This window comes from Protomyctophum parallelum (genome assembly GCF_964188405.1).
Source record: "Protomyctophum parallelum genome assembly, chromosome: 9".
NCBI lineage: Eukaryota > Metazoa > Chordata > Actinopteri > Myctophiformes > Myctophidae > Protomyctophum > Protomyctophum parallelum.
In genome coordinates this window covers 9,145,388-9,163,844 of record NC_139706.1, presented here as the reverse complement: position 1 = coordinate 9,163,844, position 18,457 = coordinate 9,145,388, and the positions used below count along the sequence as shown (strand labels likewise).

The 18,457-nt window shown below is 43.8% G+C and overlaps 1 protein-coding gene across 2 annotated transcripts in view; it reads left to right on the top strand.

The window, feature by feature from the left end:
- The first annotated feature begins 1,810 nt into the window (after positions 1 to 1,810).
- mtnr1ba (melatonin receptor type 1Ba) overlaps positions 1,811 to 18,457 on the top strand; it is a 100,641-nt gene continuing 83,994 nt past the window's right edge. For both annotated transcript variants that reach the window (XM_083772838.1, XM_083772837.1), the window contains exon 1: positions 1,811 to 2,582. In XM_083772838.1, the coding sequence (XP_083628964.1) occupies positions 2,339 to 2,582 (244 nt within the window). In that variant the 5' untranslated portion in view covers positions 1,811 to 2,338. The remainder of the gene's footprint in view (positions 2,583 to 18,457) is intronic.

Sequence of the window (18,457 nt, the reverse complement as noted above, 5' to 3'; positions counted from 1 at the left end):
AAAAACTACTTTCTGGCCTTGACAGCCCAAAAATTCTTGCATCCAAAAAGTCCTTGAGTTAAACTCACTTTTTGCCTGTTGCTTTGCCACTCGATGTGCCATTTTAAGCATACCCTCTATAGGGTGCTGTCCTGTTGGTGTGTCACCTGTCACATGCAGTGACCAGTGTCAGTGATTGTGAAGTTGTGAACACCATATGCGCGCATGTGTGCAGGCCAACCCACCTCACCCCTGCCCACTTTGACAGGCTGGGATGGCTTAGGGTCGACGACAGAGTACAGCATCTTGCAATGGGTCTGGTCCACAAGATTCGATACACCACCAAGATACCCATGTACCTGTCTAAATACTTCCTTAATGTCAACGAAGTCCACACCCACAACACCAGAGGGAGTTCAACAAACCATGTGCAACCCAGATTCGGCACAAACAAGGGACTAAATTATTTTCGCTCCTATGCCACCAAAATGTGGAACGCCCTACCAACAGTCATTAAGACATGTGAATCCCTTGACTCCTTCAAAACCGCTCTCAAAGGGCACCTACGGATGGCTGCAATTCGAAACTGGCCTCTGTAAAATCTGAATCCCCCCCCATTTCCCCTCACTGTATAATGTATCTTTTCCCTTTTTTGCTTCCTATATGATGAATTCCTGTTCTGTTCTTTAGCTACATAGACATGTATATTTGTATGTCTCTAAATGTTTGTATGTCTCTAAATGTTTTGATGAATTGAACAATGTGGACCCTGTTGTAAACAAGTGTAATGCTTATCCACTCACAGTTAACAGTCTTTGTATTGAGTTTGTGCTTAAAATGTACTGTAAATTCTACAAACTGTCAATAAATATTTCAATCAATCAATCAAAAAGCCAGGGCACCAAAATGTTCCGCTTTCTGTGCCAAAGTCCAAAGGACACTAGAGATAATGCTCGTTTTGGCCCCTGCATGGTGCACCCAATTAACCGATTTGATTTGCCATAAAGACTATCGTATATCAAACGAAAAGAGGGCTGGACGATGATGGTTTTATATATATATATATATATATATATATATATATATATAATTATTATTTTTAGAGCGCAGACGCGTGCGCACGTTCGTCCGGGTGTCCACATGCCAGCAGGTCTGAGTCTGACACGCACATCTCTCCATCATGATGATGCTGTACAGCTGTGTAGGGCTATACAGGAATCGGCGTGACTTTGTTTTTTCCAATAGAATACTGCATATAGGTCGGCTATCTGCAGCTGGAAAACACAATGCAACTATTAATCCCAATGGTGTGAGAACGATGTAGGCTAAATTAATTATAGATTGACGCGTTGCATTGGATTATACGCACATAATATCATATACGAACATAAAATAAACCATGAGGTCTCGGCTGGACGTGAAACAGTAAAGCCTATAATATAGGCTATACTGTTTCACGTCCATGCGATGTGTGAGCATATATCGCATGGTCCTCTGCATGCCCGACAGCACAGGTTGCTTTTCAGGCACGCGTGGTTGAATCCGCCTCCTGGTATATTTATTCTGAACGGGAGCCAGCCGGTTGACTCTGGGCTGGCGCCCCAATCGCGCACTAACTGTACTGAACTACAAACAAAGAATTCCGACAGACACCCCCCCCCCCCCCTCCCACCCCCGGGCCGCCCGACAGTCTTCAGCCACCAGAGGGAAAGAGAAAAAAAGCACTAGCCTATAGGGCGGATTTGATCCACTGTCTCCAACCTCCAGACAGACAGCGCTGCTTATAACAAAGAACATAAATGTAGAAAGAGAAAGAAACTGCAAAGGAATCTGGAGATTCACACGTACGGCACACGCACGCGGCGCGTCGATCTCTGGATGGATGGATAACAGCTGGACTGACAAATGAAATGATTAAGCGGGGGTTTGGTTTTGGGGCAGGAGTAGGACGCACCACCTGCACCAGGCAGAGAGAAGAGACCACCAGCTCTTTCTCAAGAAAGAGTCAGATCGATTTCAGGGATAGCCTGTAGTCTGTAAACGGACCTCCTGGACTGGAGGAATTAAGGGACTGGTTGGGCGGAGGAGAGGAGCGCCTCAGCCGGTGCTCGGCGCACCCGATTCGGATAGCGAGACAGTTGAGTCACCGCCTGCATTTTGGCGCCTGACAAACAACAGACAAACAAGACACAACTAATCCGTCCTGTCGTAACACTCGTTTCTATCTCACCTGGACAAGACAACAGACAAGAGTCGGCATGCCTGCTGCGTTTTGGTTGTTTCACCATGACCACAGCAGCGGACTTTGAATGAGGGGACCAGCGCACACGCTGCTGCTGACAGCCCCAACGGTGTCGACATGCCAGAGAATGTTTCGTTCTTCAGGAACCGCACGGATCTGGGATTCGGACAGGGAGTGGGACAGGGGGGCGGCGGTGGTGACCGCGGCGACGGGTTGGAGGGTCCGGTTCCGGGAGGAGCGCGTCCCGCCTGGGCCGTCACGGTGCTGGCCACGGTGCTGATCTTTACCACCGTGGTGGACGTACTGGGCAACCTGCTGGTCATCCTCTCCGTGCTGAGGAACCGAAAACTCAGAAATGCCGGTAAGTAATTTTTTAGAAATAAAGAAAATATTTATTGTTGTAGGCCTACTAAATGTATAGGAGTATGCGCGCGAGAGAGGTACAATACGCACGCGTAACGCACGTGTAACGTATATAGGTAGCCTGCTTGCTGAGTCCAACACATTATAGGCTAAATAGAACACATCTGTGTGTAATGAACCTGAGACTAGCCTATATAGTCTACAATACAGCCACTGTCTGTCCCTACTAACTCAACAATACATTTGATAAAACATGTCTTGTTGTCTCAAATATTTAGGCTACATATAGGCTATAACTGCACTATATAGTAGTGACTCATAACTGCCTCATTCATAACTGTTTGCAGCCATGTATAGGCAGTCACGTGGTGCGGAGGAGACGGCACATGTATTATAGTGAATGAAACCGTGCCGAAATGAATGGGCTGTTGTATCATAATATGTTAATGCCATGCAGCCACACAGGGCTGGGCTGGTCCTGATGCTGTGATCATATCACTACACTTTGGTGCGCTGGCTGGCTTGGCTGTACATCCTTTCTTGGCCATGCATCAAAAATGTCAAGTGATCGTCTATACAGATATCGATTAGATGTCTGTGTTTCCTGGACCACGGGTCTTTAGGCTATTTTACACAACATAGGTGGATCTGCCCTGTCATTTGTCTGTTCATCCTTTGCACCTCTAGTTATATATTATCGATTGCATATACTTTTTTTATAGGCTATATGCACGGTGGTACATTTAAGGCTAAAAGGATGACACAAAAAAGTCCTATATAGGGACTTAATTGTTTCCATTGTGGTCCTATTCAATTCATCAACATATGCATGAAGAAAATAAAACATATCAACAAAATACAGAACACTATATAGCCTATAGGAGGAAAAGGAAAATCGGCAGCAGTGAATGGCACCTATAGCTCTTTTCAACGGGAATTTTCATTACCTGATTCATTATGATATAAGTTGGGTCAGCCAATTAATTGGTTATGCTATACGTCTTTGTCATTAGCATATGCAAATTGAGTATAGGCTATATATAATATGACCCGACCGAGACTTATGAGTTATGACTGAGCTGATAGATATACAACCTATATGAGTGATGCATTGTCCCGTCGTGCAGGTGTACAGCCTATATGAGCACGCGCCAAACACTGCCACCAAATTAATCTAGAGCACTTTGAGGTTGGCTATTCAGTGCCTGTCATTCAGCATACAGGAAGGATTACAACGGATACAGTAGTGTGTGTGTGTGTGTGTGTGTGTGTGTGTGTGTGTGTGTGTGTGTGTGTGTGTGTGTGTGTGTGTGTGTGGCGCTGTGCGTGCACGGCTGTACGTGTGTGTGCGAGAGAGAGAGAGAGAGAGAGAGAGAGAGAGAGAGAGGTGTGTTCTGCCAACTATGCACTTTGTAACTGCCAGCTGCTCTCCTATATTGTCTGACAGCACTGACAGTGTGTAGGATATAGTCCTTTGACTATACTTTGTACAAGGCATGCATCCTTAAATGTGTTTATGTGGCTATGAATGAACATTTCAAAAGTCCATTCATTCATTCAGTGTGTGTGTGTGTGTGTGTATTGTCCAGCGAGAGAATACCGGTAGACTAGTGTAGCTGTTCAGACACCGAGAGCATGAAGCACTGTCCGGAGGCGTCTGTCGAGAATGACCTTTATAATGACCTAGCATCTGGTCCCGACTTAATCAATTTGGGCTTAATAGCTATGGAAGGAGGGCCAGCCGCACACTGCCGGTTCAACAACATTTATTAGAAATGCAATGTTTCGGTCTTGCAACCTTCCTCAGGCATCAGGGCTTAATAGCTATAACCATCTGGAAAACAGTGGTTTTGTAAAGTGGTTTTGTAAAGAGGACTTGAATGGATCGCATGCACGTCATCCACCATGTATGACGTAGTCCAAGTATATAGCCTACCGTTAGCCCCCATGTGACGTGACATAACCCAGCTGTCTGTGTGGAGGGAGCAAGTGACGGAACAAGGGAATGTGGGCAGAGCAGAGCTGCCGCTGCAGGCGCTGGCACTCTCTCCCTCCCACAGTAACTTTAACATGTGTGTGCAAGCTGAGCTTGTACAGTAGATCTGCAATTTCTCGTGAAAATGAAAATGTGTGCAAATCTTTGAATATATTTTCTTTCACAGCAAACTTCTTTAACTCAAATATTTGCTTCTGGGGGGCGGGGTCCCAGGATGGAACAAAATACTTTCAGATGGGTGCCAAACACAGAAACACAAAAGTTTTGAGCACCACTGATACGTTTTTTTCTTTTCTCCAGAAAACGGTCAGGATTTAGAAGACATATTGTAGAATCTGGTCTCAGGTCTTGACGGGTTTATTTAAGGGTTCCATGACATGAAACGGTTTGAGAACCACTGCTCTACTACGGCGTAACCAATCTGCATGAGCCTGTGCCTTGCTCCGTGCTTTGCCCTCATCATTTCCCTCTGTTCCCACGTAGCTCCCAACAGTACTTCATTTCAATCTCCTGTCCTCTCCAGTAATTCTCCTCACTTCTATACTCTCTTCGATCTGCTCTCATTCCTGCTCTCCTCCTCCTCCTCCTCCTCGCCTCACATCCTCCGCTCTAAATAGAACCACTGAGGTTTATTGCGTTAATGTGAAGGTGGTGGACAGTCACATGCGGAGCAGAGGGCGCGAATGTGCATGAGCCAGGACCTGAATAGAAACAAGACCGCAAGGACTTTTTTCACCTCTGTGATGTCATTTAAGACTATAAGTGTGTGACTGTACTCTGTACTGTTAACATTTCTGCCTAATAAAGTATTCAACCAATCAATCAAAGATGTTTTGTGCCACGTGCACCTCAAAATACTCTGTTATTTTAGTAGTCTGCAGCTTATACCCAACTGGACCCATATTACTTTGAACATTCAATTAACACTCTGGATTACACTGTGTCCATTGCATGGTGGGCATATATGCAAGCCGCCCGCTTCATGACCGATCACTGACAGGGTGAATGTTGTTGTTGTTGCGCTACAGGTGTGAATAAATAATAATGGGTAATGGAAACAGACCTTAGACCGCCCCCTGTGGTCATCATGGGTGACGGGGTGGGGTATAGGGGTAGGTAGGGGGTTCTCATTGATATGCACAGGGCATTTCACAGACCTGAGAGCTCTCCTGGCTTCCACACAGCTCCTAATGAAAAGGAGACAATTAGAGTGCATCAGAGACGGGAGTGCAGGGGACTCCTCCCGAGGGCGAGAGGAGAGACCTTTTATAGAAGTAGTCCACAGTCAGAGAGAGGGAGAGGGAGAGGGAGAGGGAGATAACACTCTCAGCCCACCTGCTTTTTCAAGCCTCAGTCACTGCTATACTCTTGCGCTCCGTTTCCCCCCGAGTCTATATATCTCACACTCTCCCCCTCTTCTCTGCTTTACTCCCAGAGCATCTGTCTTTCTCTCTCCGTCATCATGAACTCTCCCTTTACTCATTCACAAGTCTCTTTTCCGCCCGTACCGCGCGCTCTCTCTCTCTCTCTCTCTCTCTCTCTCTCTCTCTCTCTCTCTCTCTCTCTCTCTCTCTCTCTCTCTCTCTATCACACATTGTTCTGCTCTGTTCTGCCTCTGTGTCATTCTATTCCATCTAGTCTCAATCACACGCCCTTTGTTCATCGCTATTTCTACATTAAGGCCCCTTTCCCACTGAAAGCAGTAAGTACTACATTGACTGGGAGTGTTCCATATTGCATAACGTCTCGACCTAGTATCATTTATGTATCTCTTCGTGAAGTTTGTAATGAGAGAGAGAGTGATCAGATTTTACTAATGTATGAACTAAGTTTTGTTCTCTGAAGAAAATAAGAATGTGCATATATCCAAGAGATTAGCTGATATTTTTTTTACATGCATAAATGATCAGCAATAGACTAAGTAAGTTTCACATTCTCTAAATCACTTCACTTCATTTCATAGGGACAAGACCTCAGTTAAGTTCAACTACAAACTTCAAAGTAGGCTACTTTATTTTTCCTTTCGGACACTTCTTTTGTGCAGTGGTTAAAAAGCCAACAAAAACATACGTATGTGTACTATGTAATATATATTTTTTACAATCATAGAATATCAACTGTAATGCAACTCTACAAGATAAAGTTGTTACGGTTGTTACACACACACACACACACACACACACACACACACACACACACACACACACACACACACACACACACACACACACACACACACACACACACACACACACACACACACACACACACACACACACACACAGACAACAGAGAGTTAAAAAAGTATCATATGTACATGCGCATGTTTTCCTTGTAGGAGCAAAGTTAGGTGAACTTTTGTGAACAACTTTTGTGAACAACAGTAGGCTATGTTCCATAAATATACAGAAAGGTGCAATACGAGTTTACTAGTGCGAGAAGAGCAATTACACACCAGCGCTTTACACAGACAACCACAACAAAGTTCAACTCTTTCTCTCCCCACAAGTCCACCCTCTCTGTTCCTCTCTCTCCCCTTCTAATCCTGTCACTCTTAAACACCATCATAGTCTATTATTAAGTATCGGAAAGAACTGGTGGAGAATCTTTTCTATTAATACCTGAGCAGCTGAGCATGCCCAGTTTGCCCACATCTATAATTGATACAAGCATGGCAGCACGCACTTGTTTTTTGCTATGTGAAACTCTGCTATAGTGACACTACACACTGGCCTAGTGTGTTGTCCGCTCGCAAGCACATTTGTCGGGTAGAGACGGTGTGCGCTCGCACACGTGTGTGTGTGTGTGTGTGTGTGTGTGCGTGCATGTGTGCATGCGTGCGTGTGCTTGCGTGTGGCGCGTGCTAGCGCTTGTCATTGGTAATGCCCCCCCGGGGAAAGATCTGCCTCTTCATTTGCCTGCCGTCTACCCTATCATGTCCCGTATTACCGCCTTCTTTGTCCCTCCCTTAGTCTTCCTTTCCTTCTCTCCAGCCTTTATCTCCTGACAGCCGTCCTCTTGTTTCCCGTATCTCCCCTCCCCTCCCCTTCCCGTCACGTCCCCCCCCCCCCCTCTCCTCCGCTGCTATCCTTCCTTCTACCCTGGCCTGTCTCCTCCTGTTTTCCCCGTCCTCCTGGCTTCCTTCCAGTGTCTCACTATTTTTGTTTTCCAGTCTCAGAATGTTATTTATTGTTATTTAGCCCCCGTCTAGACATTTTAATCCTCTCCTGTTCATTGTGTACACAGCTCATTATTAACGACCATGCTGGAATCTACAAATGACAGGTGGTAAGAGGGTACACAGTAAAATCCTTATCCTAATCCTATCCATTTGTCACAGAGTAACACTATATTGTCACTTTTTAAGGGAGTTTGTTTGCAATACAGCGGTTATCAAACATGTTCATGTCAAGGACCCCCAGGTTGATGTATTTGGCCATGCATGGACCCACATGTGAAAAGATATTGTGCCAGGGACCTGGGATTAGTTTTTACAAAGAATTTAGCAGAAAATAGCAAATTTACAAGCTCACAACACCGTTGTGAACATGTAGATCGGCTATATGTACGCACATCCTCTTCACTTTCTCAACAGAAAAACTCAAGAAAAACGTTTTAATCACTTTGTAAAGGTATAAGGCATCTGAAGTCACGGATCAAATGAATGAAGAATAAAATACACACATTTATCGATTGACCAAGGGTAGCGATATTGAATGGAAATGTAATTAAACCCCTCTTTTTTTCTAAAGAGGGGTAAATACAACTCACAAGTACTTAGTATTAATTTGATATACAATCGATTATTTGCATTGCAAAACGATACGATATCTTGCTGTTTACATATCGATGTACTCCGATTCTTGAAATTGGTCCCTATAGTGGAACCTCAGATTCAGGAGGAGCAATGTGGATTCCGTCCTGGCCGTGGAACCACTGACCAGATCTATACTCTTGCAGGGATCCTGGAGAAGGCCTGGGAGTATGCATATCCGGTCTACATGTGTTTTGTGGATTTGGAGAAGGCATATGGCCAGGTCCCCCGGGAGGTTCTGTGGGAGGTGCTGCGGGAGTATGGGCTGAGGGGAACCTTGTTGAGGGCCATCCAATCTATGTACACCCAAAGCGAGAGCTGTGTCCGTGTGCTCGGGAGAAAGTCAGATTCGTTTCCGGTGGGGGTTGGCCTCCGCCAGGGCAGCGCTTTGTCACCTATCCTGTTTGTGATTTTCATGGACAGGATCTCGAGGCGAAGTCGTGGCGGAGAGGGTATTCGACTTGGTGAGCTAAAGGTTGCATCACTGCTTTTTGCAGATGATGTGGTCCTAGTGGCACCAATCGGTCCAAGACCTTCAACTCTCACTGGACCAGTTCGCAGCCGAGTGTACGGAGGCTGGGATGAGGATCAGCATCTCCAAATCTGAGGCCATGGTTTCTCAGCAGAAAACCGGTGGATTGTGCAGTCCGGGTAGGGATTAGGGAATGAGGCATTACGAAAAGAGAGTTGAGCCAGAAGGCAAAGCTCTCTGTCTACCGAGCAATCTTCGTTTCTACGCTCACCTATGGTCATGAAGTGTGGGTCATGACTGAAAGAATAAGGTTGCGAATACAAGCGGCCAAAATGAGTTTTCTCCGACGGGTGGCTGGCATCTCCCTTAGAGACAGATGTTGCTCTATAGATAGAGGGAAGTCTGGAGCTCTCTGGTGGAGCTGTAGCCTCCGCGGATAAGCGGTTGAAGATGGATGGATGGACAATGCAGTTACTGCATCGTTACACCCCTATACTGTCCACCCACAGCTCCGAGATCCACAGAGATGCATGTCATAACCAAACACTGTTCCAGCTGAAAATCAGTTATCTTTGGTGAATGTCAAAGTATGAACTATAGAATAGTGTGCTCCTCTAAGTGCAGGTCTCAGCCAGGCCGGGTTGCCTACCCATGGCCCATACATGTTAAGTCAGTCACAGCTATTTGGAATGGAATATGAACTAGAACAGTGTGCTTCTCAGAGTAGTATAGCAAAAAGAGCGTGGTGGAAAATGTAGTCTGGCGCAAATGGCCCGCAGCCTATATGGGGAGTTGTGAGTGCACGCGTGTGTGTGTGTGTGTGTGTGTGTGTAGGCGGCTGCATTTGCTTATGCATGCTTATGCATTTGCTTATGCATCTCAGCTGGGTGTCTCTGCACATTAGCTGTCTGCCCTGTGATTGTGGCCAGTGCTACCAAGCTGCTTGACAATTCCCGGAAAGCACTGTAATGGCTGTGTTCTTCAATTTGCTCAAACCACTCTTTGGTCTCTGGAACACAAAAAACAAAAAAAAGTTCAGCCTAAAACATTTTTTATTTTATTTTGTATTACAATTTATAAATTATTTAATTTCATCAGTTCCGTTTGATCAGTTAAAGGTATGGCTATAGTAGCCTATATCTCTGAAGGGGTAAGATGTTGTGATGGACAATCATCCCTGAATCATATAGCATTGCACACCAAACCTCATACCAGTAGTATAGGTATTATGCCCATTTTGCTCAAACTAGATAATAAAGGATTATAAATGGATTACAATGCGTCACACAGCATTCTGCCAGCTGTTCCAGCTGTGAGATACTGTCAGTGAATGTACGTATATAGCCTCTCTACCCTCCATTGGCGTCGCCAGTCACCTCCACACATCTGGCTAGCTTTCCAATGCTTTCTTAGTTTTATAAATTCCACGTACATCGGTGTGGCATTGTTGGCTCCCACACAGCACAGGTTTGTTGGCTGAGTGCTCCCAGCTGGCAGGATGTTGTGTGAAGTACATTTGTAATACATCTGTTTTGCTTCATAATACATGACTTCCTTCTGTTTGCATTGTTGCAACATTTTGAGAGAAAAAATAATAATTAAAAAAGAAAATGGGCATAGGCCTCATATCTACCACAGACAAGCTTTTGAATAGGTTGCCAATGACAATGGCATTGTTCAAATAAACCTGCAGGAGAAAGAATGCATTTCTTTCCCCCAGGAAATTAAAGGACCACTTCAGCACTTTTATGCCACACCTTTCAACCGAGGCTAAAAACACATATTTTCTGTATGCACTATATGGTTCTGCATAGTTTTATTTTTTTATGATCTATAGCTATGCACATTTTACCATGTTTTACTATGTTTTCAGTTTTGTGTCTTTAAATTATGTTTTTGATGTATTGCTGCTGTAAAGTGCACAGAGACCCCTTGGGGTGATTTTGTGCTATAAATACAAATTGAACATGTCTTCATATTATTGGTCCTCAATGACCATGATAAAATAGCAGCATTTATTTCTGCTCAGTTTGTGTCTCATAGGAGGGCTGTGGCTGGGCAGGTCATAAACCATTGATGGGGAATCCAAGCAAATAGAAACGGCAGGCTTTCTATTCCTGAAAAGTTGCAATGCGAAAATGGAATCGTTCTCCCAATAATACAAATCTAAATATTGTTTAAAAAAAATCTGCCTAACGATGATGTCACTGCTGGACGGGTTTCTGAACTGCCCACAGCCCTCCTATGAGACACAAACTGAGTAGAAAATAATTGTGCTATTAGTGAGGACCAATTATTATGAAGATAGGTTGAAAAGTGGTCCTTTAAAAACAAAACATACTTTTAAAACAAAGCATCTGCCTCAAAGTTGGTATTGTGACATTTATTCAACTGTTGAAGTTAAGTGGTTTTCTACAGATAGCGATGATATAGAGCTTGTTGTTCCAACGTGTGTGCGATTCACTGAGGTATGGTGCAACTACACTGAAGTAATCACAATGTTATACTGTAGGTAATGCTCTTGTCCAGGTGTAAGATTTATTCCAAGTCTTTGTTTGCAGAAGGCGTAATTAAGTCAAGATGGTGCAACCAGTGTATAGGACTTAAAATACCAAGGTTAAGACACATCGTGTAAGTTCTGTTGGTGCAACACAGAACAGGTGATTACATGCATACTGATCTGTTTAGCAGAGTGTACTATCTATACCGCAGGGGTTTTCAACCATTTTCATATCAACGTCCATTATTTATTCTGCATTTGTTGAGATTTAGGGCTATATCTTGCGCCACCCCTTATCCCTAAACTTATTTGTCATTTTTTACTACGGTATTTAAAACCTTTTAAAATAGTTCAAATAGCCGATCTACAAGCTCACAACGTGTCGATGTAGATCGGCTAGTTGAACTATTTTAAATTTATTTTCAAAATAGTGAAAAATGGCAAATAAGTGTAGGGATAAGGGTTGCGCAAGATGGAGCCCTTAGCCTCTCAGTCCCAAAACTAAAGAACATTTTGTTGTCGATGGATCGATTTTGTCTATGCAATTCAATCCATGCTTTTGGCAAACGTTGACCAAAATAAAAAAGTCTTCTACATTATCTAATTGTGTAGACTTTTTGTAAATGAAGTAATGCAGATGTTTAACAATAATTTAACTCTTGAGAGCGTAAAATGAAACCAAATGGGACCCGTACAGGCTAAAAGTAACTATTTACTTATACTTTACTTTTTATCTCTCGCCCCCAAGTAATTGCATATTTCGTCGCCAAAAGTCTCACACTACCCAGTTTAATCTGGACGTGTGCAGCGTTTCCATATTGGTTCTAGTCTCTAGATATACACGGGATCAGCGGCCTGCAAAGCAATTCCATCTCAACCCAGTCTACCATTATAACCACCAAGGCCTGTGAATATAGTAATAGTAGTAATATATGGAGTCTATGCAGATGTCAGACCATCATTGTGATGTCAGAACAATCATTGTGATGTCAGAACAGGCCAGCACCATATATGGAGATATAGGGGTGATCAGGTCAAGAGCGGGGCAGAGGCTTTTGTGCTGGTTCTGAACAACCATGTATCCGACCGACCCGACACCGGGCACTGCACTCCCTGTGGTGGTACGTGTGTGTCGGTGGGGCGAACGGTTCTCGAGGTACGTGGATTACAGATGTACGTACGCATGTACAGTACGCACAGTGACTTGGTGCATTTATACAGTAGATAGATTACTAGTTACTAGTTAAAAAAGGTAATAATATTACTTTAAGTAATAAGTTACTGTGTCAGGTAGAGCTTGTAAAAGTTGCTTTGCGTGCACGTTTGTTGTGAGCCTTCATGAGTTACAGTAGTGTGTGTGTGCGTGCGTGCACAAATATGCATGGGCACATGTGAGATTTGCTGTTTGTAAAACACCAATGCTAATATCTCAACCTCCTCAACCGTGCAAGTGCGTAATATATATATTTTGCGTACAAGTGTGTATGTGCGTGCATGTTTCAACAAATCTTATGTGTGGATTTGTATCAGTTTAAGTAGAGAGTGCCAATACAGTACATGGTACATCTTTTATCCTCCCTCTCTCTCTCTCTCTCTCTCTGATGAGATGATTCACTAATGCAGCACGATTCGTTGGATTCACAATTTATCTGAAAGCACCATGCAGGCTCCCATCATTTCCCCAGCGTCCGTACAGCATTCCGCAGACACAAAAAAAACGTCACCAGCCAAGCCCCCCTCCCGCCCTAGTGCCCAATGACTCAACTGTCTGGCTGCCACTCACTCAGCGCCTCCATTTGTATTATTGTATTCATGAAGTGTACCCAGTGGGGGATCATAGCAAGGCGACAAACACATGGACAAGTGCACTGAGTGGCACAACACTGAAACGGAAACGGTGGCCGGTGTGTGTGTGTGTGTGTGTGTGTGTGTGTGTGACTGTGTGTGCCACAGCAACATTCTATTCATATGCATACAGTACAGTCCTTCTGCACACTGCACATACCGCATTGAGCTCAATATACACTTGAGATATGTACAGTATAGCCTACATTATGTACTGTATATAGTATGTGTGCACGTGCATCCATTTGCGTGTGCACTCACACACACACACACACACACACACACACCAAGAGGGACAATGAAAGTTCCTCTCGCACTGGGTTGTGGAGTTCGCTGCAGTATACGTCTCACGACACTGCTGAGTTTGTCCTCGGAAGCCTGCCATAATTCCGAAAGGTACAGTACATCCTCTGGACATGATTTACAGTACACCCTCTGGACATGAGGCTAGTATGTCGCAGGGACTTACCCCCAATTCAACCCTTGATGCTGAGTGCCAAGCAGAAAGGCATGGGTCTCATTTTTCTTTGGTATGCCAACCTCCCAGTCTCAGGGCGGACAGTCTTCATAGTGCTAAATCTACATTTAGAGAGGTGGATTTTCAGACTACGGATTTTCAGACTACAGTCTGAAGAGGTGGATTTTCAGACTATGGCGGAAGATTGTGAGTGAGTCTGCAGTTCTGATTGCAATGAGAAGTGCTGTAAAGTTGGCTCCAAAAAGTGACAGAATCCAGCAATACCATTTAGAGTGTTTTATTTCCCCCCGCTGCAGCAGTATTTACAGTGGAAGGCCTAACAAACAAAAAAACACTGAAGACTAAACTCACTAAGCTCGAAAGCAAATTAGGAAACCAAACCCAGAACTTAAGAAACTGTAATTAGGCTATAAACCCTTCCATAAAGGGATCCCTAGCAGCTCTCCCTGGGTGTTACCTGCTTGTTGCCCAAGCCACTACATCCTGCAACCTCCCTTTTATACTGGGTGAGACCATACCAAGAACACCAAGCTAATAATTCGTAACCCCTTAACTAAAAAAAAGGCAAACTATGGCCCATGAGTTGATATACACATACGGTTTTACTAAACCTATTCCAAATACATGAAAACATTTCAGGCGCAACATAAGTACTTCCAGCTTCCCTGCGTTGGCTGATCTGAGTGCGCGGGAGGGTTTGTAGGGTTCGATCAGACTTGCAAGATATGCGGGAGCCATACCTTTGGTTGCTTTGAAGGCCAGCATCAGAGTTTTGTACTCTGTATGGGCAGCGACCGGGAGCCAATGGAGGGAGAGGAGAAGGGGGTGAGACATGTGAGAATTTTGGCTGGTTGAAGACCAAGTGAGCTGCGGTATTCTGGATCAATTGGAGATTGACATGCCGGTAGGCGAGTAAGGAGAGAGTATACAATAGTCAAGTTTTGATGACTGATGTCTGGATAAGGAGCTGGGCTGACTCTTGGGTGATGAAGGGTCTAATTCGTTGTAAACCTACATGATTGAGAGACCGCTGTAATGTGTGCTTTGAATGAGTGGTAATCAGATTGTTGTGTTGAATTAAGACGACAATACACTATGATGTATGAGTGCATGAGTATACAGTGTGATTCATGTAATGTACTTTGTCTGTGTTAATAGCACCTTGGTTTGGATCAGTACATCCCAGCAGATAGATATTCTTTAGAAGCAAGCAAGGGATTGTGTGTCTATTCAATGTTTTTTAGAGTCCCACTCCCATTGGGACGTGACTCGCTCTGGGAGAGCTGGCTGTTTTTGATGAGCTGTCTTATACCAAGCTGAATGGTATAGCATGGTCGGTTTACACTGCATCTGGGAATTTCTGCCTAAAGTAACTATAATCGGAATGTAATCTAATATAAGGCATGCGGTAATGTAACACTTTATTTAAAACGACACTGCCAGACGTGAAACTGTGAGACGACCCCCCCCTTCCCCCATACATAGTTTACACCACGACTTCAACAAGATTAGAAATATGTTTTTATTGAAAAACCATTACCATGATAAATTATTGGGCAAGGAATGTTAGAGTATGGTCATTGGTCATTCATTTATGCGCATGGTGAACAGCCAACGAGGGACTGGGAATGTGTGAGCATGAGCATCTATAAGAGAAACTGTGGGTGAGACTGCATGACCATCTATAAGGGTGCACTGCGTGCAGCGCGTGGAGTGTGCTGGGTGAGACTGCCTTGCTAATTTAGCCTTGTTTCCAGCCTGATCTGCTGCGTCTGGAAAGGGAGGAAGGGTCCTATCTCCAAGGTAGGCGGGAGGTTGAGACAAAAAACCCCAGTTTGACTCAGTGCGCTGCTGTGTTGCCCTGCAGCGACCCTTATCATTCACTAAACTCACCTCACAGCCATCATCTTTTTTGTACTGCTGAATCTGACATATTTGACTACTGAATCAAACTATAAATGCACTCGAGGGTGCCAACTTGCGTCAGAAAACACTAAGCTAGTAGAAACTCATAATACTAGACACAATCACTCATAAAATAATGAGAGGCAAACTGACTCAGCACCAAAAGAATAGGACTGCTGTTTTCTGCTGAGTGAATTCCTACACTCAGCAGCTAGGACATAAAATGCAGAGAAACAAATAAACACATTGGCTGAATGTCTCTACTGGCCACGAGCTCACACCAGTGGGTAGGTTTAGCACCGGTGAATCACAAAGTGCCTTGGACACTTCCCACGTACATTGATGAGTTCAGCACTCTGGGATAGCAGCCATGACAAATCATAACCTTTTGAGAATTTACTCATTGACAAAACTTTCTGTTCAGCTCCATTCATTACAGCCATGTGCGAAAACTATGAACAAGTCTGCGACGCTGCACTGCTTGGTTCTGTGTTATATTACTGTTGAGTAATGTATCAGTCTAATATGATAATACGATTTATATTAATACGATAATACTTTATTGTCAGCTTGCACTGAAATTTGTCTTGCGACCCAATGGCATTGCATGCAACACATACACACTTTTGACATAACACAGAGAAGAAAACGAAATTACATACATAAAAAATAAAGAGCACTGTCCACAGTCTAGTCCTGGCCAAACTCCTGCCTTAAAGCCTCAAAAAATACAGCCATAGCCACTGTCTTGCCCAAATGTGCCCAAAATGTGCTCATCACATTTGTGCTGACGTCTATGGCCGTTTTTAGCCCAAGGAGTGTTTTTTGTGCAAAACTAATGCTTGGAATGGATTCAGAATGTGAGTGTGTGTGTGTGTGTGTATGTATGTATGCCTGTATGCATGTATGTATGTATGTATTTAGACAATATATACAATATTTAGGCCAATAAAAAAAATACTATATTTCCCACTTTATACAAAAGAAGCCTGTTGGCGGCTGGACTAATGCGAGAAGCTTTCTACTCATACACGGGACAACAAGCATGGAAAGTTTGTGGGAAATGTTTGGACTGTCTTGATCGGAACCTGTTCTTCAGTTGTTTTCACCTGTCCTTGCAGAGAGGGCTTGTAAAAAGCTAAACTATGGCTGACTGTACTGCCCCAGTAAATCCTCTTGAAGTCCTGAATCTTGAATCTTTGAAGTCTACCGTAGCTATACTTAGAATCCATCCGAGCATGAAACTGCAGCACCAAACCAAAAAATGGAGACTTATTTTTGTTGTTGTTGAATGAATCCAGAATTTGTTACAGTTCAGTCTTCTAATGCTACCTCTAGGGACCATCATACACTGTAAGTATGACTTTGATTTTCACTGTTACTTGGATCATGACTGCAAACCCAACCATGCAAATCGTTCTGCCCACCCACACTGCCCCAGTGGGAATACCATGTTGTTCACCAATTAGCATAACAAAGACATTTGTTATAAGTATAGGCTGGACTGGATGCATTTGCTCTCAGGTATCACCCTCCAAAACAAATCGATATCAACAAGGATCCGGCCAGAATTTCAAAATAGCTCATGTTATCTCTCGTGTTATATACTGCTATTACTGTGCCATAGATAGGTGACTGGAGAGTGTGTTCGCCATTTCACAACGTCTCCTGTTCAATTTCAGATGGAGACCTATGTGTTTAATGTCTTATCCCCATAGATAAAAAGCAAGGCTTTGTTTTGCACACCTGCAGGTGACAGGTGTGTATAGGAGATAGATAACAAAGGGCCCAACATAATGAAAAAGGAAAAAACTCAGATCCCGCACTGTCTTCAAATGCAGTTGAAAGGTTTTTGTCTATTCTACCTTCATCAGGCTATCTTTATGTAGGTCTAAAGATAAAGATTGATGAAGGAATAGACTGAAATGTTGCTTTTCCCTTTAATAATAAAGTTTTTAAGAGCATTTGAAGACAGTGTGCAGTGTCCTCTACAATGTTTCCCCTTTTTGTAATAAAAGGATAAAGGAATATTATGTCTCTGTTCTGTGGACTATTGAAAGTTTGTGAAAGTGTGTAACCGGGGCGACCATTGTGTGGTATAACTATAAAGCCCTCTCAAATGCACTCCCAATCCACTTTACATCTATAGTAATGGATCATTTTCAGGCGGCGCACAATGTCCCCAAAAAGATAAAATAGGTGCATATTTACATTTAGATGCTCACGTGATGTGGACCAGAGTGCTCTTAGTTTGAGTGTGGTACGGAATACTGAGTGGCCGGTGGTGGCCATGCATGCATGCATGCGGCCACAGTGCACGTGTCCACTGTTCTATAACCACTGAATGATGGATGTGGAATTCTGATCTTAAAAGGCCACAGCACTTCATCATCACAAATAACGTCCTCGCAAAAATAAATGACAGGCATGTGGTAGCAACTTCCACCTGCATGCAGATTCACACAAACGAGTGCGCGCGCACACACTCACACACACCCACCCACCCACCCACCCCTCTGGGGTTTCCTGCTCGATAAATCAATAAGAATCTCAGTCTAAGTCAAGCAGCATGAGGGAGAGTCAGACTCTCTTCACAGTCCCTTGGCTTTGTCTTCACATAGTTGCACACATTGTGTCGGTTAGCGTTCTCTCTCTGCGTTAAATGTGCAGCGGTGGGAAACGTTTTCACTCAAAGGAGCCTTTTTCCAACATAATATATTCATATAATTTGTCCTCACTAATGCTCATTATAATTAGGTACGTTTTTTCGTTTTCTTTCCTATTCGGTCTGTGTCTCCGAGGAGGGCTGATGTGGACAGTTCAGAAACCGGCCTATAGTGACAACATCATTGATTGGGAATCC